At 41.2% G+C, this 26,219-nt stretch overlaps 1 protein-coding gene across 2 annotated transcripts in view; it reads left to right on the top strand.

Annotated features, from left to right (window-relative positions):
* Positions 1 to 25,434, top strand: part of SHB (SH2 domain containing adaptor protein B) — a 191,999-nt gene extending 166,565 nt beyond the window's left edge. For both annotated transcript variants that reach the window (XM_075825642.1, XM_075825641.1), the window contains one exon: positions 23,063 to 25,434. In XM_075825642.1, coding sequence (XP_075681757.1) covers positions 23,063 to 23,246 — 184 coding nt within the window. In that variant the 3' untranslated portion in view covers positions 23,247 to 25,434. The remainder of the gene's footprint in view (positions 1 to 23,062) is intronic.
* Positions 25,435 to 26,219: the final 785 nt, after the last annotated feature.

Genomic DNA, 26,219 nt, shown 5'->3' with positions numbered 1-26,219 from the left:
TTCCCGGTACCCCTGGTGGTGGTGGGTACCGGGGTAATAATGATGGTTGGCGTTAGCCTCTTCATGTCTAACACTAAGCCCCGCCTTAGTAATGGACTTGTCAATCAGCCTGCAGCTATTAAGAAGGCGCTAGTAATAAAGTTTAGAAAATACGAAGACATAGGGAAAATATTTTATTGACATAAAAAACCCACACAACCCTCGTTATCCATTTTATTGAGAATTAAAAATAACGCAGTCTTCGAAGTAGTCCTCGAATCTAAAGAAGTCCAACAACTTGTAAAAAAGCACACACACAAAAATGTATTAGTAGCGCACAAAAAATCTAAACAATTATTATTCTTACCTTTCCTGGGTCCAGCGCTGGAGCTGCAATGTCAGCGAGCTGGGCCCTATATCTAATCCTATCATGTGTGAGCCACTGTATCTAATCCTATCCATAGCATAGGATTGTAGTGCTATAGATATGCTGTCTCCTATATACACATATACATACACGCACGCAGTTTTTTGGGGGGGACATATGTATTGGGGCTATTTCCCCTGACGTTTCAAGACCTTAGTGACGCCCCCGGCTGCTAGTGCTGCATTGTTGGGTCACTTAGGTAATCCATCGATGCAGCTGAAAGCTGCGGGCTGTCGACCATGAGATGTTTGGGGGGGGCAAGAAGAATCTTTGTATCGGGGCCCATGTGCATTTAGCTACGCCCCTGACACTTCTGTTAGCATGGAAATGTCAAATCACTGTAAAATGTAATACATTTTATGGGAGTCTTCTACTAATGACAGTAGCCTCATGATGATGAAATCCAGTGTGATTTTGTCATCTTTATAAACATTTTTACACATGACTTCATAACAATGTAGTTCCAAGTCCATCGCTGTTGTTTAGATGATAACACATGGTTATAATATAGAACAGTTGATTGTGTTTTAAAAGTTTGATAGCTCCTGTCTTGTGCTTCCTGGAAGCCTCCATTAGTACAAGTCCACAGAGGAAACCGAGGCTCTGGCATATGATGCGTATGATTCCGTGACATGTCACATCTGGTCAAGGAGCAGACTTCACTGCTGCCTGCGGTCTCACGCTTTCTCATGTACATTAGGGACAGATTTGAGCAGTTGCTAGGGGACTCTGCTTTTGCCTCTCTCAACAAACTGACACACAAAATCCAGATCAGCTACCCATAGATGCAAAAACAAAAGTAATTGGCTAATAGGAGGACTGTCCTAAACAAGGCTTCATAATTGATCGTGGTTTGGCTTGTCCGCACTTGTAGACAGCTTTGTGAAGACTATTATTTCTGGATGGTGATGGTGCAAATATCTGTTGGCCTCCAATACAGCTAGCAGCCGAGTTCTGGAAACAGGATTGGGACTGCTGACAACAGTGTATGGCTTGACTCTGGTGCTGTGCATTGATCCAATAATACTAGTTAAGCCTTTCCAGCATTGTAAGGGTTAATTCTGACACATTGGCTGGAGCGGAGCTTTGATGCAGGAACTTTGATCTTAAATAAGCTTTAGTTGGGCAATTGCCAGTAAAAGCAATACTTGTTTCTGTTTTATTTATTTTCAGCAAATCTATTGTCCGTGAGATCTTTCTAGAGCAGTAAGTCCAGGTGTCGGTTTATTCAAAGCAAAATCCTGCTCATTGCATGAAAATGTGTGAAATCTTATATTGAAAGGTCTGGACAATGTCATGTGATATAAAAACATGATTTCATTTCACTAAAGTAAATAAGATGAATGATATTCTGAAGTCAATTTTTGGCATGCTATAACAAAGGGTTGTCCACTACCGGACATCTGATGAACTATCCACCGCATAGGTCATCCGTATATAATCTGTGGGTGTCAGACACCCGGGCCCCGCACCGATCAGCTGCTCTGGCTGCCTCCTGGCATCGGAGGTCCATGCTGGAAGCAGTTTGCTCCGGTCATAGAATAGCGGCCAAACGACAGTACTTTAGCTCAGCTCCTATTCAAGTGAGGTTCTGCAGCACGGACACTATGCAATATATGGAGCCAACTTCTTCCGGCTCCATACATTTCATACTGTGCAATGATATCCCGCAAGCCACCAAAGCAGCTGATCGGTGCGGGGTCCGGGTGTCTGACTCCCTCAGATCATATATTTATGACCTAGCCAGTGGAAAGGTAATTAGTTGCCCAGTATTTTTTTTTTTCATGCTTCTCCCAAATATATGGCCACATCTATTATTATTTATTTACTTTTAATTTTTTTATATATGAATGGAACGCTAAACCTAGAAATGAAGGCTAAAAGTAAACCGTGCGTAGAAGTTAGAAATTATATCTACTGTTTGTGGGATTTTCTACATATTCCTGAAACAACCAGTCTTGTAGAAATACTGCAGAGAACACAGGTTCATCTCCTGCAGATCTGTTCCATTTTTGGCTGAGCGGGCAGGGCTTAGCCAAGTGGATGAGGCTTAACAGTCTGTGTCCTACTGCTGACTGGGAAGGCTCCTGCTGCAGCCAGTTGTCTTACAGCCAGACACAGGACAGTGAGGAGTAGGGACATGGCTGAGCTTCTGTGAAACACAGATTTCTCCGTGTATTTCTTTATTGACATATGAAACAAATAGAATTAAAGGAGACTAGATGAAGGGAGGATATATTTGAATTTTATTAATTTTTTGTGCATTTGTTTAGTGTTTTTACATGCATTGTCTGCCTAGATCTGCCCTGTCAGTACTCCATATATTTGCCAGATTGTAGAAATAATTCTTGCAAAAAAGGCAACCCTTGCTTGCTTTGGAGAACCAATGGTGTTTATTCATTACACATTACCCATTGACTTCAATTGGCGGCATGTAATGCTTCGTTAAATTAAAAAAAAAATTTTTTGTATTATTTTTTCAGTACTGTTCCTGCTGTCAGCTAGCCATAGAATGCAGATAAGTCAGCCAAATTTAATATGTTTGGTCAAGACAACTGACTGGACATAAAGGCTTTTTTTTAACATAATCTGCAAATCTGTATTGATGTATTGCAGTGTGGCTATCATTTGTGGGATTATTATATGTGCTGATCTACACTGTCAAGATTGTGTGCAGTTTTTCTCTGCCCAGTTTACATTTCATCCAAGCTCCATGGTATCAATGTGGATATAAGTATGCATTTGAATAACATGATCCAGATAACTGTAAATAGGCTGTCAAGACACAGATCTCAGTGCGACCAGCATGTAGCTGCTCTCCGAAGACCTAATTACATGGACAGACGGCTGACCTTCCCAGTTTATACCCTCACTCTTCTCTGTACGTGTGACACATCTGCTGCACTTGTCTTCCATAGGAATTTCCTGAAAGGCTGTATTTTCTGCTGCTGCTGACAGCTGTTTTGATATCAGAGAGAATCCGATGTCTCTGATCTGTAGTCCAGATTGCCTTTGTTCTGTGCATTGCCGAGCTTAGTGACTACAGTCATGAGTGGACCATTTCTGCTGATGCCGTAGATTATGAATGAGAGGTTAAAGTACTTTACAGAACTGACTGCACTACTGCTCAGGCTGCTGATGTACAGATAAGCTACAAACATGATCACCTTACAAACCCAACATGAAGTTCAGAATAAAGAAACATTTGACAGCTGTCAGAAGTAGTCATATTTTTGCAAACTGCTTATAGAATAGGATTTTTTTTAACATCATCCTAACGAATATCCCAGCTTTAGTCTTCATATACAACATCAGCAGAATTATGTGTAGAGCGAGGCCGAGAGTGTGTGGTCAGTGGGGAGACAAAACGGTTTAGTTTTTGCTGAATGACTTCTGCTATCAAATAGATAGTTGACATATAATTTGCTATGTTTTAAGTGGATGCCAAGTGATCTTGAAAAAATATACAGTCAGTGCCGATTTGGTTTGTGCTTACCTGCTAGTTATATTCGGCAGTCTTTGCTGCTTTGTAGCTCTGCTTCATTAGGGCATTCGTGCTTGTAGCATAACCGCATTGTCTAATGGGAGCCTAAAGGAATCCTAAATCCACCTCCTCCTGTCTTACCACAGTCCTGGCCAAAAGTTTTGAGAATGACACAAATTTTGTTTTTTACAAAGTTTGTTGCTTCAGTGTTTTTAGATCTTTTAGTCAGATGTTTCTATGGAATACTGAAGTACAATTCTAAGCATTTCATACATTTATAAGCATTGACAAATAGATCAAGTGTTGACCCTTCTTTTTCAAGACTTCTGCAATTTGCCCTGGCATGCTAGATATCTGCTTCTAGGCCATATTCTGACTGATGGCAACTCATTCTTACCTATTCAGTGCTTGGAGTTTATCACAATTTCTGTGTTTTTTGTTTTTCCACCCGCGTTTTGACCACCAGGTCTCAATGGGATTGAGATCTGGGGAGTTTCCTGGCCATGGACCCAGAATTTCAATGTTTTGTTCACCTAGCCACTTTAACAATTTTGCTTGTGACATGTTGCTCCATCATTCTGGTAAAAGCATTGTTCATCACCAAATTGCTCCTGGATCGTTGGGAGAAGTTGCTCTTGGAGGATGTTTAGATACAATTCTTTATTCATGGGAGTGTTCCTAGGCAAAATTGTGAGTGAGCCCACTCCCTTGGATGAAAAGCAACACCACTCATGAATGGTCTCAGGATGTTTTACTGTTGGCATGACATAGGACTCATGGTGGCGCTCACCTTTTCTTCTGGAAGAACGATTGTCTGGAGATGTCCCAACCAGTCTGAAGAGAGCTTCATCAGAGAAAATAACTTTACCGCAGTCCAATACCTGTACTTCCTGCAGAATGTCAGTCTGTCCTTGATGGTTTTCTTGGTGAGAAGTGGCTTCTTTGCTGCCCTTCTTGACACCGGGCCAGCCTCCAAAAGCTTTTGCCCCACAGTGCGTGCAGATGCACTGGCACCTGCCTGCTGCCATTCCCGAGTAAGCTCTGCACTGATGTTGAACTGATCCTCTTTAGGAGGCGGTACTGGCACTTGTTGGGTTTCTTGGGCGCACTAAAGCCTTCTTCACAGCAATTGAACCTCTCTCCTATGAAGTTCTTGATGATCCGATAAATGGTTGATTTAGGGACAATCTTGCAAGCAGTAATGTCCTTGCCTGTAAAGCCGTTTTGATGGAAAGCAATGATGACTGAACGTGATTCCTTGGAGGATACCATGGTTAACAGAAGAAGACAATGATTTCAAGCACCATCCGCCTTTTAAAGCAACCAGTCTGCTCTTATAATTCTATCAGCATGACGGTGATATTAGCTGCCACGTCCTCGTTTACACTTTCTCCTGAGCTAACGAGAAGATCACTGAAATTGTTGAGTCATTTTGTGGCAGGGCTGAAATGCAGTGGAAATGGAGTTTTTGTGATCAAGTTAATTTTCATGGCAAGGAATGACTTTAAATTGTTATGAAGAGTAAGCAGCTGTATTGCAATTAATTGTAGAGTTAATGGACATTGCCACTATAAAAACTGAAGCAGCAAACGACGTGAAAACCAAAATTTGTAAGTCTCCAAACTTTTGGCCAGGACTGTACAAACTAAAGGTGTTGTGCTGTCGTTTCCCTTTTCTTTACACTGCAGCTCTACTTGTACAGATTGATCGCTTTGTGTATACACGGGGCACTGATTCCCGTTACAAGGATAGAATGATTATAAACTACACCTCCTGAGAGAAAATGAATTTAGCTAGTATTCACAGTTCTATAATCACTGTACATCCTGTCCAGATATAATCTAAGAATCCCGTGAGTGCACTACAGCAATATGTACACTTAGTTATATATAGGCCCTGAAGATCATATTCAAAAAGGCAACTTATAAATGGCATGGAGAATGCAGAGGCTTTTATCCATTTTGTTGCAGCTGTAAAAGGAAATCGGGTAGATCAGGTCTTGATCTAATTTTACAGATCATCCCAGTTTAATGAAAACCTTGTGGTGTTTCTATTGAAAACAGATATGCGCTCCATTCATTCCCTTAAATGCGATGAACAAACACTTTAAGCAGAAAATGAGCATCCACTTTAAGCGGACAGGTGTGTTTTATCTCCAGTGTCTGCTTTTGCCAAATTTTAAGGTCATCCAGCTTAGGTTGCAATTACCAGCGCTGTCATTTTCCAAGCAGAACACCCTTTCTCACATTGAGTGAATGGGAACTTGATCACCGTAGATATTAAGATTTTTCTTTCATCTAGCTGTAGCACTTGGTGCCTTGACCATTTTGGAATGGTTTGTCTGGCTAACATCTTCACTAGTCTCTGGAGTGATAGAGGAAATAACCACAAAAGAGTGGTGTTCATATCAGGATAAAGCGTCAAGGCATGATATTGAGCTTGTGGGATAGATATATATATATATATATATATATACATACATACATACATACATTATAAAGATTGACCGTATATTGGGAAGATTTATCATCTTGCCAGTAACCACTGAATGAGATAAAGGGCTATTTTCTCAGTGTGTTCCTTAATTCTTTGGCAAAACTTAGATTTCTGTGTGTTTTTAAAGCCCGATCTCCGTCATTCTGTCTTCTCAATCATTTAGTTGACTGAGCTGTATAAAATATTCCTTTATTGGATATTCAGCAATGTATGATTGAGAGATTTACTACTTTCTGTACAATGTTCTTGCAATTTCTTTGCCATAATTTTCATGGTAGTTACGCCTCATGCACACGACCGTGTGTGCCATAAGAGTCCCGTCAGTGATCCTAGGAAAGATAGGATATGTTCTACTCGGACCATTTTTCACGGACTTGAATCACTCGCTAAAGTGAATGGGTCCGTGAAGACTATCGGGTGCCACTCGGATGCCGTCAAACTGCCCGAGTGGCACAACGGTCGTGTGCATAAGGCATTAGACGTACTGTGTTAGAGAACCATATTCTCCTATTACTTTATTAGTTTTAAGACTGGGATCCACACATATTGTGGCAAATTTATTAAAACTGTCTGAAATTTAAAACTAGACCAGGTGGGCAGAAGATGCACCCAATTTATCCGAGAGGTGTGCGCCGCGTCATAAATTTGGCTCATCCTGCTAGACGTGTTAGACACTTTTCCCTTCTATTTACCACCTCTTGGCTGGCTTACTCCAGTATTCTAGAACAATATTGTGGCACCCACCATTAATAAATCTGGCAGATTTTAGGATCCGTTGGCTACGCCCCCTTTTCTAGACACACATATATATATATATATATATATAATTTTTTTTTTATTTTATATATTTTTTTATGTAAGGACAGTCTCTAGAACACAATTTTGCTGCAATTTTAGACCGAATTCTGGTGCATTTGGCTTAGCAAATCTGCCCCATTTATGCTTTATTCACATGTATTTTACTTTATGAAGACCCTATGGATCAGAAATGCACAATTTGCAGACGGGGGCCACGCCTTGTAATGTCGTTCTGTTTGGCCCCCAACCATCAGGACATAGACAAATTTGTCTGCATACATGAGCCCTAATGCTGCATTCATAATAATGCTCTAAATGTAGAGCTAAAGATTGAATCTGATTCCTTTGTGTATTCAGAAAAGATTTTTCTCATAAAATAAAGCTTTTAGATAGGCATACCTCGAATACATGTTGGAATCCACACCTGTTTATGGTACTAAATATATGGCTCCTGTACCTAGCATTATTAGTCATGTGAATACAGACTAAAGGCCCTTTTTCACAGGCAGATATTCTACCCTGTACACTAGCGCCGAATACAGCATGTGGATTGGTGCTTGTTGGCTCCATTCCAATGGAGCAATAATCGGAGTGTATGGGGACAAACAATAGTTACTACGGGGAGGTGTGCTACCGTCAAGAGGCCATTTTTCATAAAAGGTCCAATCGGATGACAATTGAGCGTTTGCTCCTTCGTCGGCTTATCACTGCACTGTTGACACTGGGCAATGACCGGGAATGAACGTTCGTATAAGCGCTTCATCGCCCAATCAATAGCCTTTTGGAGAGATTACAGCTCTGCAAGAAATCTGATGTTCCTATTAGTGGTAGATTGAGTTTTACTGTCTGTATTGTAAAGTAATGATGAGTATTGGGATAGGGGAAGGCATTACTGTTTTACATGCTCATTTATCTATGCCCCAAAAACTACTTGTGTTTTTTCGGGCATTTAACCCCTTAAAGAGGCTCTGTCACCAGATTATCAAATCCCTATCTCCTATTGAATGTGATGAGCGCTGCAATGTAGATAACCACAAAGTTTTTTGTTTCATTTTTGCCCAAGTTATGAGCAATTTTATATTTATGCAAATGAGCTTTTCAATGGACAACTGGGCGTGTTTTCTCGTTATACCAGCTGGGCGTGTATTGTGTTTTTACCAACTGGGCGTTGTGAATAGAAGTGTATGACGCTGACGAATCAGCATCATACACTTCTCATCGTTCCCACCCAGCTTCTTTCACTAAAGACAGAGTGACGTCACCCACAGGTCCTTCAACCTTGTCGTCGGAAGAGAGAAGACACCACAGCTACAGGCGTCCAAAAGGTAAATATATGCTCGTCTCTAGGGAGTTTACTATGCTTACCTGCACATGGTGATGCTGCTGCAAATTCAACTGTACGCCTGGAGCTGTGGTGTCTTCTCTCTTCCGACGCCAAGGTTGAAGGACCTGTGGGTGACGTCATCATTCCCAGCCAGCTTCTTTCACTGCAGACACAGCGTGACGTCACCCACAGGTCCTCATGTACAAGTGATGCTGTTTTTGGACCCAGACCCTTTTTACTAATTTCGGACAACCTCCTTTAAGTGTCTTCCTCTACCAATGTCAGAATGGGGAATATGGAGAATTATAACTGGAATTCAATACCAATTTTTGTGCTGACAGATACCAAAAACCCCACTCACCATGCTTATTTACGCAAAGTTTTGTCAGTAAGCCAGTTCAACCTTAACTGGGCTTTCCCATCTTGGACATTTATGACATATCCACAGGATATGCCATGAATGTCCGATAGATGCGGGTCCCACCTCTGGGATTACGCCTCTCACCTCCCATTGACATCAATGGGAGGCAGAGAAAGCGTATTTCGTGGCGTTTTATGCCCGCGGCGCTCAATGACCGCGGGCGAAAAGCGCTGCGAAGATCGGCGTGCAGGCAGAGGAAAATCTGCCTCAAACTTCCAAACGGAATTTTGAGGCAGAATTTCCTCCTGCAAAAAACTAAGTGTGAACCCGGCCATAGAGGAGAAAAGCCTATTTAATTCCTTACCTCTGGAGTCTTATTTATATCATTCTAAATGACTCCTTGTTTAGGGCAGATGAGGTCTCCGCTAAAAGATCCAGCAGGGCATTCAAAGAAACCTGCATGATGTATACAGTGGAGGAAATAAGTATTTGATCCCTTGCTGATTTTGTAAGTTTGCCCACTGTCAGTCATGAACAGTCTAGAATTTTTAGGCTAGGTTAATTTTACCAGTGAGAGATAGATTATATAAAAAAAAAAAAGAAAATCACATTGTCAAAATTATATATATTTATTTGCATTGTGCACAGAGAAATAAGTATTTGATCCCCTACCAACCATTAAGAGTTCAGCCTCCTCCAGACCAGTTACACGCTCCAAATCAACTTGGTGTCTGCATTAAAGACAGCTGTCTTACATGGTCACCTGTATAAAAGACTCCTGTCCACAGACTCAATTAATCAGTCTGACTCTAACCTCTACAACATGGGCAAGACCAAAGAGCTTTCTAAGGATGTCAGGGACAAGATCATAGACCTGCACAAGGCTGGAATGGGCTACAAAACCATAAGTAAGACGCTCGGTGAGAAGGAGACAACTGTTGGTGCAATAGTAAGAAACAGGAAGACATACAAAATGACTGTCAATCGACATCGATCTGGGGCTCCATGCAAAATCTCACTTCGTGGGGTATCCTTGATCCTGAGGAAGGTGAGAGCTCAGCCGAAAACTACACGGGGGGAACTTGTTAATGATCTCAAGGCAGCTGGGACCACAGTCACCAAGAAAAACATTGGTAACACATTACGCCGTAATGGATTAATATCCTGCAGTGCCCGCAAGGTCCCCCTGCTCAAGAAGGCACATGTACAGGCCCGTCTGAACTTTGCAAATGAACATCTGGATGATTCTGAGAGTGTTTGGGAGAAGGTGCTGTGGTCAGATGAGACTAAAATTGAGCTCTTTGGCATTAACTCAACTCGCCGTTTTTGGAGGAAGAGAAATGCTGCCTATGACCCAAAGAACACCGTCCCCACTGTCAAGCATGGAGGTGGAAACATTATGTTTTGGGGGTGTTTCTCTGATGCGGTGAAGTAGTCCTGTGCCCTTAGCAATGGGAGAATGGATGGAGCCATGTACCGTCAAATCCTGAGTGACAACCTCCTTCCCTCCACCAGGACATTAAAAATGTCTCGTGGCTGGGTCTTCCAGCACGACAATTACCCGAAACATACAGCCAAGGCAACAAAGGAGTGGCTCAAAAAGAAGCACATTAAGGTCATGGAGTGGCCTAGCCAGTCTCCAGACCTTAATCCCATCGAAAACTTATGGAGGGTGCTGAAGATACGAGTTGCCAAGCGACAGCCTCGAAATCTTAATGATTTACAGATGATCTGCAAAGAGGAGTGGGCCAAAATTCCATCTAACATGTGTGCAAACCTCATCAACTACTAAAAATGTCTGACTGCTGTGCTTGCCAACAAGGGTTTTGCCACCAAGTATTAAGTCTTGTTTGCCAAAGGGATCAAATACTTATTTCTCTGTGCACAATGCAAATAAATATATATAATTTTGACAATGTGATTTTTTTATTTATTTTTTAATATAATCTAACTCTCACTGGTAAAATTAACCTAGCCTAAAAATTCTAGACTGTTCATGTCTTTGACAGTGGGCGGACTTACAAAATCAGCAAGGGATCAAATACTTATTTCCTTCACTGTATCTATTGGCACTTGTGTAAATTGGAGAAGTTGAGTAGGCATCTTATCTGCTTCCTGGCTGCTTTGTTGAGATTAAGGGTATGTTCACACGCAGAGTCAAAAAAGTTTCAAAATACGGAGCTGTTTTCAAGGGAAAACAGCTCCTGATTTTCAGACGTTTTTTTGAGCAACTCGCGTTATCGCAGCGTTTTTTACGGCCGTTTTTGGAGCTGTTTTCAATAGTCTATGAGAAAACGGCTACAAAAACGTCACAAGAAGTGTCCTACACTTCTTTTGACGAGCCGTCATTTTACGCGCTGTATTTTGACCGGCGCGTAAAATAAAGGCTCGTGGGAACAGAACATCGTAAAACCCATTGCAGGCAATGGGCAGATGTTTGCAGGCGTAATGGAGCCGTCTTTTCAGGCGTAATTTGAGGCGTAAAACGCCTGAATTACGTCTGAAAATAGGTCGTGTGAACATACCCTTAGGGTAAGTTCACACACAGCATAAATACTGCGTATTTTCCTTGTGGGAAAATCCACAGTATAATACAGTAGAAGCAGAGTGGATGAAATTTGAACAAACTCATCCGTATGCTGAGTAAATGATAAGCGGGAAAAAAACGCTCAAATTGACCTCTGGTGCGCATTCTTTTTTTTTTTTAGAATCCACAGCATGTCAATTGTATTTGCATAATTGCTGCTTACTTTTTGTGCGGGTTTTCCCGCTTGAATTCAATGGGGAGGTAAAATCTGCAACAAATAGCAGGTTATGATTTTTGCGGTGAAATCACAGCTGTGATTCGCTGCAAAAATTGCAACTCAAAAGAAAATTCTTCTACTTACTCAGAATTCTGTGTTTCTTCATCAAGGCCGCTCTCCTGGGTTGACCTTCTGTGCCGTGTGACTGCTGCAGCCGATCACAGGCTGCATCGCTCGCATAGGATGAAACGTCATCCCAGGAGGCTGGCCTGCAGGACGGCAGAGGGATGCCTCGCCATGGCTACGTAACTATGAAACTTTTTTTTTTTTTTTTCTATGTGCTGCTTTCCGCAGCGGACATTCCGGCCTAAAAACTGCACCACAATTTGGTGCGATTTTTCCGAATTCCCTGTGGTGCCCAGAGCGTATATGATGTGTGCTTTTATGCAGCATATCCACCCTGTGTGAACATAGCCTTAAAGGCCTTACCTGACTCCATGGTTAACACCGATGTACAGTTGTGGTATAGAGTGAGAACATTCACTTGTTACCACCACATATTGTCAACGACATAGAGTGCATGATCTCATTGCTTGTAGCATAAATGCGTGGGTATGAATAAAGCGCTGGCCTGTGAAATTAAAATCCCTGGTCCAAAGCGAAGGGCAACTAATTGTGACCTTGACCAAGAGATGCCAGAGTGAACGTTTATTCCGCATTTCAGTCATAGTGCAAGAAATCTGAATTATGAAGCCAGCTTGTGAGTTTTTGTACCCAGTAGCCTACAGCGATTACAGTATATTTATAGTGTCTGAATTGCAGTCTGTGTTCCATTTGGTGATATGTGGCTGGCACACGGGCACTGTCATTTCTTGCGCACGCATATTGATTTTAGACTAGTAACGCTACCCACACACGGAGCGGATTCTTTGTAGATTTTTCAACAAAAACACTGCAGATTTTGCTGTGGATTGATTCCGCATTTTACCCCTTATACATTGAACAGGGTGAAATCCGCTGTGAAAAGCCTCAACAGAATGAACATGCTGCAGCTTTGAAAATCTGCAGCATACTCCGATTTCCGTACGGAAAACGTTCCGCAGCATGTGGATAGGATGTTTTTTCAAATCTCATTCACGAGGCTGGGACTTCAATCCACTGCAGATTTTCCACATTAAGTGGAAACTGAATTCTGTGCGGAAATTCCACAGTATTTACAAAGTGAATGAGACTTCATAAATCTCATGCCCACGTTGCGGAAAGAAGACCACACAAGTCGTGCGGAAAGTGTTCTGCTTGGCCCATAGACTTCAATGAGGAGCAGAAATTCCGCAACAGATTTGTTGCGGTTTTTACATAGTTTACGCAGCGGAAACTCAGTAAAAACTTCTTGAAATCCACAGGTGCACACATGCTTTGCTATAACCAATGTTTAACACTAAATACGCAGGTAAAAATACAGCGTTTCCGCAGCAATATGAGCAAAAAAACCTGCACTATTTGGTGCAGATTTCTGTAACTGATCTACCAGCGTTTTTCTATAGATTCTGCTGCAGATTTTCTGTCCTGTGTGGGAACATACCCTAAAGCCTACATGGACAACATTAGTTACATTTTGTTTAGGGCTCATTCACATTACAATATTCCGGATAACTGATAGGTTTGTAAAGCGGCACCTTTATAAATCGATGGGGTCATATTGCGCCTCCATATGCCTTTTGATTTTATTCCAAGGTGCACTGAGGGTTTTTTTCCTCACAAATTCATCCATTTTATTCTATGTTTACATGCCTGGCACCTTGCAAAGTACACCGCTGCATAAAATGTATCCTATTTATGTGCCGCCACAATTTTCTGCCTTTATTAGGTTCAGTCATTTGTTACCATGTTAATTTAACACACCGCTGTTGCTTACTCTATTATCTCACGCTTTATCTATGTTCTTGTGTAGCGTGTTGGTGCACTCAATTACAATTTTGATTGTAAGTGGATTTTACAGGTGCCAACGTCCGCGCCTGGTATGTTAGATTGCTGTTTCATAGTGGCAGCTAATTTGACATAAACGTTCCCATGTCTAGCTCATGAATTATTCACTGTGCAATTACAGGCAGAAGTCAGAGGTAGCAGAATACATGCGGCGCCCGAACATCTGCACAAATCTGTGATGTGTTATTACGCTGATGATTAGCGAAGTGCAACGTCTTTGGATCCGTCTCTCCATCAAACATAACACAGTTGGAAATCCTCCATCAGAAATGACCTTCTTTGTTAACATAATGAGCTATTCCTGATGGGCATGGGGCACTACTGTTACAGAATAGTCTCCTATTGAGAGTGGTGCCGCTTACCGCTCTACTGTATGGAGAACTAGACACCCAGGCTATTGTTTGTATATGTCTATATTACACTACAGGTTCATCCGTGCCTGGTCACGTCTCAGTCTAACATGTGTGCTATTCTATATCGTATCTATATATCCTATGCTGTGACTTGTGTTTTCCCAGAATGTGGTCTGTCTAAATGTTGAGCCCATATATCTAATGCAACAAAGATTAGGTCTCGGCACTGGCATTGTATTCTGTTGAGCGTTGTAGCCTTCAGTGATCCATGTGTCTGTTAGCTACTTGCTCCACGGAACAGACCTCGATGGTAGGGGGTCCTTGGTTTCCATGGTAATTTAATCAACATCCTTTCTGTGAGCGTAAATGAGTGGCAGTCTTCCATGCTTTCAGGCGTCGTCGTTATATCACCTCTGTGGAGAAATAATTTAGAATTGTGGATTTCAATGTAACCGTAACATCATGGGGTGATGACAGTCAGTTACTTACATTTGTGTTTTAAAAGATCTAAAACATTCTCCAGGTTTTTGTCACCATTTGCCAGGAAAAAGGGTTCTCATTCATTTCATTTGGAGCAGGTTAAATTGAACCGGTCACCAGCATTTCACCTATTGAACTCGTTATCCCCTCTCCGACTGTAAATAACGGTCTGCAAACATTTTTGCGCCTTTTATCTTATTGCGCATGCGCCGCTATGGTGTCCTGATTTACACGCGCACCTGAACAGGTTATCGATGCGTAAGTTCAGGATTTCCTGTGTGCTGGGAAGGCGGTGAGCTGTCAATCAAAAGTAAGGGGGTGGGGTTAACTCGGAAAGACTTGAGGACTGAAGATTTGACTCTCATTTTCATTAGCATACAGCGCGGGAACACTAAAAAAAATGTAATACTAAAGCTACAGAGCCAACTTAGAAGAGAATTCTAGGTTACATAAAAATGATTTTTCACCCACTTCCACCTGATATTGCTGGTTTAATAGGTGAAATGCTGGGGACAGGTTCCCTTTAAGGCTTGATGGAGCTATGTGAGCAGGTGTAATGTTGAATGTAGTCTCTACCATTGAGGCTTTAATGTAGGTGAATTTCGAATGCAGGGCATGTGATTGGTTAATTGTCTCCATCTCGCCACTATTGATCCTGGGTCGCTTCAAATGCTCTGTTTCATATGTAAAAGAAATACAAGCTCTAGCATGGAAAGATTGAAGCGTTCCATTGTTAGGTCATACAGTCGCCCTCCTGACATTGGGGAAAATAAGTATTGTTTATTCCAGCAGCAGTAGTTGCCCTGTGCTTTCTTCCACCAAAGCTACGCCACACCGTTATGGTGCAGCAGTATTGCTCCACCGATACACTGTGACTTGCTATGCTGCAATGTTAGGTTTAGGGAAAAAAGTCCCCTCCCCCAAAAAAAATTCCCTGTTGATTTTTATAGCAGATCTATTGTGGTTCTATTTTTATTGAGGTTATATAGAATAGAAAGCCAGTGAATCTGACTGACATGGTTTGCGCTATAGTTTGGACTGGTTTTTGGTGATATTACAGCTTTAAATGACCCCCATTAATTTAACTTTCAGTATCTGTCACAAGAACTGTAGACTGCCATTTATACAGTAATGGCTTGTACTTTGCCTATGGAGTGCAGGTTACAGACTATGTTACAGGCTGTGCTACAGTGAAGCCACAGTAAGTTTGATTTTACCATGAACTCCCCTGCTCTATCTTTAGATCACTATGGCATCTCCTTATATAATTGCCAGGGTATCTCCAAAGTAAAGATATACATCTCCGAGTAAGGGTATGTTCACATGTAGGAATTCTGCCTCAAAATTCCACATCCTATTCATTTCAGTTGGAGTCGGACGCTTCTTTTTCCCGCTAGCTGATTATTTCAGCTAGCGGGAAAAAGAAGCGTCCTGCTCGATCTTCAGGCGAATTCCGCTTGAACCTCCCATTGATTTCAATGGGAGGGAGGAATCTTCCTGCCATCGGCACGCACCACGCAAAATCTGCATGTGAACGAGCCCTTATACTGGCGCGACGGTTCTGTGCCTGCACCTAACTGGTGCTCCTTGTTTTTTAATATTCTTGGTGTCCGGATCCTGTGTCAGTCAGCGCAGGCACGGTTTAATGAACAGTCATTCTAGCAGCATTTATTTCATCATTATGTATGTGATGATGTCGCCTTCCCGGACTGTGCAGAATGGAAGAAGAGACCTTTACATTATCCAGGAGATCTGTAATTATGGTGCCTAGTTGTGGAACCCCAAGAAAAGAGACACCTCTTGGGAGATCAGTGTGATTTTCTCCAATGTCTAGACTTTTTTTTCTTCTTAATCTAAGCTTCATATTTTGTAGACCTATATGTAGACATACTGCAGGACTGGAGCCAGCCAGGAAGTCAACGCCTAGAAGCTTGCAATTGTAAGGAAGTTCTTATTGTCCGACTCCTGGAGTGGTCCAACTGAAGCCTACGTTCTATAAGTAGTCCACCAGGGTATGTTCACACACAGCTTTTTGACGCGGAAACTGCGTCTCAATCCGCGCCGAAAAAACAGGCAAAAATGTCTCATTGATTTCAATGGGAGACGGGGGCGTTTTTTTCTCGCTAGCGGAACAAAACGCTAGTGGGAAAAAGACGCATCATACCCTTTCTTTAGACTTTTTCGTGTCTGATCTCCCATTGACATCAAGGGGCGGTAGAGAAAGCGGTTTTCGCAGCCTTTTGCCTTTGGTGCTCAATGGCTGCGGATGAAAAACGCAGCAAAGGGTGTGCAGGCAGGTCAATATCTGCCTCAAATTTCCTGAAGGATTTTTGAGGCAGATTTTTCCACCTGCAAAAAAAAACTGTGAACTAGTCCTAAGGGTATGTTCACATTGTGTTTTTCGGGGCAAAAGTGCCACGTAAAACGTCTGAAAAAACAGAAGCTGAACGCCTACAAACATATGTCCATTGATTTTCAATGGGAAAAATTGTGTTTCGTTCAGGCGGGGCGTTTTTTAAACTGCTTTCTGAAAAAACATTGCATAAAAAAAAAAAGCATCAAAAGTAGTAGCATGTCACTTCTTGAGCCGCTTTTCATTGTCAATCGAAAACCTGCTCCAAAAAACGATTGCTTTAAAAACGGCTGACAATCAGAGGCTCTTTTCCCTTGAAAACCGCTCCGTATTTTACGGCCGGTTTTACTTTAGTGTGTGAACATACCCTAACTCTGTCCATCCAAGTATGAACCCTGATTATGTTCTTAGAGATTTTAATGCCATAATTGTGCCCTTTCCTTTAATACAATCCTTCTACTACACCGTGACCATGTGCCTAAAAAATGTAAGATGGCCGTAAACTTTGGATTTTTGTCAGCAGGTCCCGCTAATTTTGTCAATCTTTCGATAATCTTATATCTGTAGACATGACTGATGGAGGGAAGGAAGCGAAGATGATCTACTGTAGATTGGAGTTTTACCGGTCTGATCCTTGTTGTTTACCATTTAGATGTTTCACAACTCTTTGGTTAGTCGGGTGATAGCTGTCGGCCCACAGATTGTGTATAGCGAGATTTACGTGGTCTCCGATAGCTCACCTGTTCAGATCTAAGCTGCATTATCCCTGTGCTGACCGTATAGACGTACATCTTGGTAGTAAGTTATCTGGCAGTCCCTATTAGACTTTGGTATTAATCTAATAAATTTAGTTGGAGAACCTTTTTATTATTAGAAATGGTTATTTGGGGTATAAAATACAGATTGTGTGATAACAATCCCTTAACTTGGCTATTGGTAACTTCTAACACCTTCTACTTTCAAGAGGCTCATTCACTGACACGACACACACATATTTAAAGGGGTTGTTTAATTTCTCCTGTTCTGTCTGCACATTTGAAGGTATACATTGTTTCCATAGGATATGTCCTAAACATATTATTATAAGGGAAATTGCTCTATGCAGGTATGGACTTGCCATACAACCCTGGCATTTTGCCTTTGTGGTACAGACTGAAGGTGAAGAATCCTTTTAATACTTGGGTTAATAATGCTCTTCTTTCTACGTACTGTTAATTACAACCTGTGCCGTGGACAGCTCAGTGGACCATTAAGATGCTATCGCTGGGGCCATTAAATAAACTGGTCTCACTTGTTAATAGCTACACCATGACTAAAGCTATATTTGATAGCTCCCTAAATGGCACATCAATTCTGCATGTCAGAGTACAAGTTGTTTTCATTAGTACTTCAGGGCGGATAAAGACGTCTGGAGTAGCCAAGATAAGAATCCTGTAATGCAAGATGAACCCAATTGGGAGACGTTTATAAAAGCTGGTAATATAACTTGGGGAGGCTACTCAGTACTGTATGTTTATCATCCTAGAATGTGTGGTTATGCATTAGACCGCTCTATTTTCTCTTCTCTTTTTTCCGTGTTGTTTTTTTTTTAGTAATCTGCTGTCATTTTGTCTTGTTTATACTTGATGGCAAGGATTCACACATTTCCATAATAACTAGCTGTTGATCAAACAATAGTTGCTGCCCGCAGAACCTTTTCCGCAAATTAGCTGTATTCTGCCAATTGGATGCAGTGACTAATATTTCTGTTGAGCCGTGACATATGATGCATCACCACACTTCTCATCGAGATGTAAAGAGACTTTTTTTTTTTTCCCCCCATTTGTTAATTCCGTTGTACTTACATTTTAGTCTGTGGTTGAGAACCATGTAATGACAGCTCATTGTTAAAAGACCAATATCTACATTTAAGATCTACTAAATATTCAGCAGTGAATGCCAGAATTCAGGAGAGTGTCGAAGCTAAAAAGCAGTTTCGTTTTTCTGAGAGAATTATTTTTTTGTTAATATTAGATATCCTGAGTTTACATGTATAACAGACCTTGATTTACAGAAACTCCAGCCCCCTTCCCCTAATCGTGGCGATCTGCAGTTACCTTTTATTGTTTATAGTAAAATCCATTTACTTTCTGAAATATTCATCTTTAATCTCTAAGCCCATCAATTGCTTCTCGACTAGGAAGTTCCTGCTATTATTGCTTTAAGAATGAATAAGAGACTGACAAATGACACCCCACACAGGGAAATACATTTCATTCAAGAGTTTACAGTAGAAAGTCAGCACTCTGTGGTATATCCAAAGTATAAACTTTATTTTACATCATCCTGAAGAAAATGTCCAATAAATTGCTTACGCATTTCGAGCGCCACACATGCTCCTAACCTGATGTTCTATTACCCCACTGTGTATTTCAAGGGAAGCACACCTGAGCTCCCCTAACACAATGCATAGCACATCCATTCGTCACCGCAAAGAGGGGTCAGAGATCAATAACTTCTACCAAACATTCCCTATATAAGTAATATATACATATAGACCCTAAGATGTGTTTGATCTTCGTATTAAGCCTATATATGTATGTGTATATATTTATATCAGAAGTCCAACCATTCGTTTACTATCTTGAATTAGCAGTGTGTCCGATTTAAAACACCATGACACATATCGAAGAAAAGTGATATATAGAGAGAGAGAGGGTCTATCTATCTCTTGTCGGTAGTGGGGATTCATCTATTGAGATGTGATCACACATTGCACCATTGTGTTAAAAAAAAAAAAAGAAAGAAAAAAAGCCTAGTTCACACAGAGTTTTTTTGCAGACAGAAAAAAATCTGCGGCAGATTTTAATCTGCCTGCACTTTTTTGCTGCGTTTTTCGCCCGTGGCCTTTGAGGACCGTGGGCAAAAAACTTTGAGAAACACGCTTTCTCTGACTCCCATTGATTTCAATGGGAGGTCAGAGGCGGAACCGCGGCAAGATAGGACATGCTGCTTTTTTTTTCCCGCGAGCGGCTAAAAGTGGTCTAGGAAAAAGGTGCCTATGCTGCCTATTGAAATCAATGGGAGTCAGGTGTAGATGGTTTTTCGGCGTGGATTCCAACGCAGTTTCCGCTTCAAAATCGGCGGAAGAAAATCTGTCTGAACTGGGCCAAATGCAATGCGATTGCGGATTTGCTGATGTTTTCTTTTTACCACCTGGGGGCCTATCAACGGCCCCCAGGTCTTCCTTCCCAGAGGCATGGCCTAACAGATGCCTGTCAGTTTACACTGACAGGCAATAATACACCGCAATACAGAAGCATTGTAGTGTATTATAAAAGCGTTCGCATGATCGCACAGTAAAGTCCCCTTGTAGAACTAAAAAAAAAGTTACATTTGGCATCCCCCAAATCGTAACGACCCACTGAATAAAGTTATTTATACCACACGGTAAATGGCGTAGATTTAAGATGCAAGAAAGAATAGCGAAATTGCTGGGTTTTTTTTCTATCTCCCCCCCTCCCCCCCAAAAAAAAAAGTTAATAAAAGATCATCAAATTAGATGTACCCCAAAATGCTGCTATTAAGTAAAAATAAAAAAATACAACTTGTCCCGCAAAAAAACAAGTTTTTAGACAGCTATGTTGACGGAAAAATAAGTTATAGCTCTTTGAATGTGACAATGGAAAAATGTAAAAAATATAGCTTGGACATTAAGGCCTAAAATAGGCTGGTCACTAAGGGGTTAATAAAGGCAATATGTATAATATAGTGTCAATTTCTGCCACCTGAGGCAGAATACACCCACTCAACAGGCAAAACCAGAAACTATACCCATTATAAACAACAACCATGGTGACCATGTTTAGCACTAGCTAGAGTGCCCATATGACACCTTAGTGGTTCGCACTATTTCCTTGCAGTCCTGGGTTCGAATCCAACCTAGGATAACATCTGCATGGAGTTTGTGTTCTCTTGTTTGTGTGGATTTCTTCTGGATACTCCATGTGAGTGATGACCACTTCTACAGTGCTGCAGAATATGTTGGTGCTCTATAAATGAATAAAATATTAGAATGGACTGCCTGCAAATTACACACCAGGCAATCCTACCTGCCAGAGCTTTAATATAGTCCTCCCTCTACAAGACATAATAAAGCAGCACAATGTTCCTCCCCAAACAGACAGCACTGGAATTGCAATTGTTATGCAAATGCAATTCAGTGCTTCTAGTAGTTAGGGCTCATTCAGACGAGCGTGTATCACGTCCGTGTGACGGCCACACGGACTCCTTTATTTCAATGGGACAGAGTGTGTGTAGGGTCTGTGAAAATATAGGACATGTCCTATTTTTTTGCGCTTCACGCATCCCTCCATAGACTCTAGTCTATGGGGGATGCGTGATAAGGCGTCCCGCATGGACAGCAGTTTTTCACGTCCGAGGTTGGCCACGTTCGTGTAAATTTAGCCTTGAGCTTTCCAGAGAAGGGTACACCATGTCTGCAGGGGTTCCACCCCCTAAAGTTGTGCACACCAGTAAATAATTAAGGTTTTGTTTACATGCTGTTGTAGTCTACTGCACGTTTTTAAAAAAAAAAAAAAACTTGCCGCTGAACCATATAACAATAGTAATAAAGCGCGCATGGGTTGTCCTTTTTTTTTTTTTTTAAACAGTCTATGGAGTGATGCGTGAAAAGATAGGACATGTCCTATTTTCGTGCGGACCCTTCGCACGGTCCGTTGAAACAACGGTTGTGTGAACGGCCACATTAAATTACATAGGTCCGTGGGGCGGCCGCGGTTTCAATGGCCGTCCCACGGACGTTAACACGTTCGTGTGAATCGGGCCTAACACCACAGGACTGCACGCATATATGGCAGCAAATTTTGGTGTCTTGTTGGCATCTACTGGCCTTGTTTATATTTTTCTGCTGCTTACTTATATTCTGGCAGCAATCATATTGTTTTTTATAGGTTCTGATGTTGGTATGAAATCCATACATGAATGGACTACATTTTTCCTAGATTTGGTTTTGCATTTTCTGCGTGTTTTTACTTCCTGGGCTAATAAAATTGCTGAATGTGTGGTAATTGAGCTGTTAAGATTTCAAAGCCGTTGTCAAACGCATTGTACATCTTGTGTCTGTGGATTTTAGATAACAGGAGTCTTCTATTCTGGTTCTATGTGGCATCATGAGCTGTAATTCCAGCCATCGGTTTCTGATACTACTTTCACACAATAGCCATGCATATTTCTATGGCTAATGGGGAACACCAAGTCTCTGAGACAGAACTGACACTACATGGAACTGCATCCCATGAATTACGGTCCACTCTGCTAGGATTCAGTTTCAGCCGCCATCCTCTTTATTATGCCATAAATTTTATATGTGACTATAAATACGACTGCAATCTGCAGATCCTGGTAAACGGTCTTTTCGAAATGGCTGAGAGGGTCCAGAAACATGTCTGCCCCTTCATCTCTCTCATCTCCAATTCACAAACCCATGTGAATGAGACTTCAAAATGTTCTGCGTATAATATAACTGAAGCCATATTAACATTATTAGTCGGGATCCTAGCATCCGTTATGTTCAGATCATTGAACATAAACATCTTAATTTCTCAATATTGGTTAGTAATAACAATGACGGAGATTTACTAAGCAAAATGCAGAAAAAATCCTAGTGCAAATTGGGCGTACAGAATCGGGTATATTGTGGATGTCAAATATATTTAGTTTTTTAGACTTTATACGTATCTCGAGTTTTGAAATGTGTGTAGAAAAAAGGAAGGTGTCCAAGGAGAGTTATAAATGTGCCAATATTTGGGGCAAAATATTAGGGTACATGTACGCTAGCCATGAGGTAGGTGGCAAATGGAATACACGTGTCTAACATGCCTAATGAGTTGCAACAAAATTAACATGCTGACGGTGTCATTTTGATTTTTGGCACGATTTTTGCTGGCTTATAAATTTGCCCATCATATGATAATATTGATAAATCTTTTTCGATGTTTTTCTAATTAGCGTCTTTATCATTTTACTGTGCTCAACTATGCATAACTCAGTACGGTTTTGTAAAGCTTCGTCATCTAAATCTATTTGTAAGAAAATCGATAAGGGTTTTTCAAGAGCTTTTCCAATAGTCTGAAGGGTGGGGGGTCAGACTGTGTGTTTAGGGACTATGCTGTAAATTCCTTTGTCATAAAGCCCCTTTAAGTGTAATGTGTTTGAATGCATGTTACTGTTTATGATTGGGTTTTTGGATTACATTTCTCTTCCATTGTATTTACAGGAGCAGCCAAGGATTTATGCACATGAAACTGTCAAAGGCCAAAGAAAAATATATATTGGGTCAGAACAGTCCTCCTTTTGACAGCGTCCCTGAAGTCATCCATTTCTACACCACCAGAAAGCTTCCAATAAAAGGAGCAGAACATTTATCACTCCTCTACCCTGTAGCAGTGCGGACCCTTTAGATTGCAGACGGACTGAAGCACCCCTTCCTGTGGACAGGGGACTGGCAAGAAGCATTGTTGCAAGGACTGAACATCTGCACTACAAATCAGCAGGGTACTGCAGGGGGACAACTTAGGCACTGACATTGTGAATAGTCAACTACGGCCACTCACAATATGTACGATGTTGCACTACGGCTTTCATAAAGAACACTGCTTCTGTTTTGAGAAGGTTCCATGATGTTTTGTAGGTTTTCAAGGGTAAAAAAAAAAAAAGCATGGTTTGATGCAATGCTTATTTTGGAGTAGAAGTTGAACTGTAAAAAGCATATACAATACAATATAAACTAGTATATATGCTCAGAAAAGATCTGAGGTGTCCATTGCAAACCTCTTTCGAAGCATAATACTGTTTGGTGCTTTTGGGCTATATTGGCAGTTATGTCATTTCAAATGAGGAGAAATAATTGGTTTGCCTTGTACGCTTTATACCTCATGGCAGTGATGCTGGGGGTTGCTCAAGCATAAAATGTCAGCAATGGTCAACTATTTATCTTAAACTACAAAAAATGATCTGAAATGAGGCGTTCCATTTCCAGCTATATCAGCCGATTCTCGGCAGAGTTAATAATTGCTGTGAAATTGAGGCATATAAGCCATAGAAAACATCCCAAAAGATGTCTGGATGGTACAAATATCTTGAAGGAATTACATCAAAATGTAAAGCCTCGGTAACGAAGTTCCATAGCTATCCGAAAACTGTTTCCTTGAAGGCCTCTCCTTCTACAAATAGGCAATGCAGATTTTCATATTAAAGGAAAGGAGGCCCAGTGAAGAGGTCTAGGCCATGCCCTGTAGAGATTTAATTGCTGTGTGGAGCATTAAAGGGAATCCGTCACCAGGTTTATGCTGCCCATCTGAGGGCAGCACAAATTAGTGTCAGACACCCTGATTATAGCAGTAGGTTCCTTGTTTTCTTGCAGTTATTTTCATAAAATCACTGTTTATCGGTGGCAACGCGAGCCGAGCCAGGAGTCCGCTCACTGATATGCGTGTACTCAGGAGTCCTTGATATACGTGAGCTGCTGCCCCCACCCACCGCTACGTAATGACCGCTTTCTTCCTCTAGGTCTTTTTAGACTGATATTGGCCATTGGCACTAGTTTGCTCGAGTCACAAGGAGCAATGATAGGTAATGTATGGGGACAAATGATTGTTACTACGATCGTTTGTCCCCATGCGTTTGCATCATTTAGGCAACACATCACCCTGCCAGCTAGCGTCCATTTTATTGGTCGCATAAAAGATCCCATGAACGAGCTCGTTTATCGGCTGATCGTTGCCCCGTTTCACAGGGCAATGATCAGGAGCATTCATATGAACGCTAGTTTGCCCGATCAAATGGCCTTATGCACATTATATGGAGAAAGCTGTCAGTCAGTGGCCGGAAGGTGGAGGGAACCTGTTGTGCTTGGCTCGCGCTGCAGCTGATACACAGTGGTTTTATGAGAACTACTGCAAGAAAACAAGTAAGGTATACACCGCTATAATCTCTGGCGCTTCTTTATGCTGCCCTCAGATAGGTTAGCATAAACCCGGGAACAGATTCCCTTTAAATGTTTCAGTGCTATCACCTTTCAACGCTAAGCTTTAGAAAAAACCACCAATAACATTTTCTGTGGCACCTAGAGCCTGCGTGGACTGCTCTGACAATATGTCTAGTAATACTTGTCTGTTGGAGCAATAATTGGTTTCTCACTTGCTACATCCGTTATTATGACCCATTATTGAGCAAAGTCACGTTTTGGTTAATTATTTATGAATAGGATATGTAAATAAAGAAAATAGCGGTTTAATATATAATTATATTTTTGACCCCGTTTTTTGGTACAAAGAGTTGTTGTGCACCTTTTTTACAGTCGGAGGCCTTAAAAGGCAGCGTTGACAATGTTTAGTGTTTGTACAGTGTGACTGTCCTTTAGTGAGGAAGAGTTACTCGAATGTTCTAGGTTTAAGTCTAAATCAGGGTATTGTTATTTTTGACTGTTAGCTTGTGAAGTCGGTTTTCCTCCAATCCAAATAGTTTAAAAAAAAACGACAGTATTAGGGTTCCAACCTTCTCTTTAATAAAATTGATCTTCAGCATGTGGAAGTGAAAATTATTGTCTCTGCTCAACTGTTGTCAGCAGTTCGTTGAATTTCTTTGTGCAATACAGTATATGCTTTCCAAGCTGTTTCTGTGTCTGACTTTTACTGGTGATTGGGAAGAATGATAAAGCTACGGAGATCATCACCGGGAGACGGCTCTTAATTGATATCTGAAGTGCAATGGTTTATTCATGTTTTAATGCTATTCACTTATGCCTCTGGATTTGCACCTCATTACCCCCGAATTCTAATGCAAATTGGGTTCCGATTTGCAAGGAACTTTGTCTAAGAGGTCAGGCCTAAAAAAAATATACAAGTGTCCTGATGTGAATGAGAGAAAATGAGAATTCCCTTTGCGGGGAAGCAGCCGTGCCTGACATCTGACATTTAATTACTAGCCTCTCCAGCGAGACACCCAAATTATACCACTTCAGTGATTTCTATAGACATAACTGACAGGGACCATACAGCGTCGCCGACTTAAGCCATCAAGGAAGGCAATCTCAAACCTTGAACAAAAGCCACATTTATTTATAAAGCCTATGTAGAATCCTAGATTTGTTATCTCCGAACTGTGACACTCAAAATCATAATTTATTGAGGGTTTTTTTAAGGTGGTGGCGGGGGGGGGGGAGGATACCGGTGTCTTTAACGGACTGTAGTATTTTAGTATGCTTTTAGCCTTACTCTTGACTCTCTAAGGAGTAAAAACGAGTTGGCAATAAAAAAAATTATTACCGTGTACAACTCTAAGCTTCCATTTAAATCACATGATATGAGAAATTACCAACCATGCATTATAAAATATTAGCACGCTCCATTTACACAAATCACTCATCTGTTTGC

The sequence above is a fragment of the Rhinoderma darwinii genome, chromosome 1, assembly GCF_050947455.1.
Source record: "Rhinoderma darwinii isolate aRhiDar2 chromosome 1, aRhiDar2.hap1, whole genome shotgun sequence".
NCBI lineage: Eukaryota > Metazoa > Chordata > Amphibia > Anura > Rhinodermatidae > Rhinoderma > Rhinoderma darwinii.
This window is presented reverse-complemented; position numbering and strand designations above follow the sequence as displayed.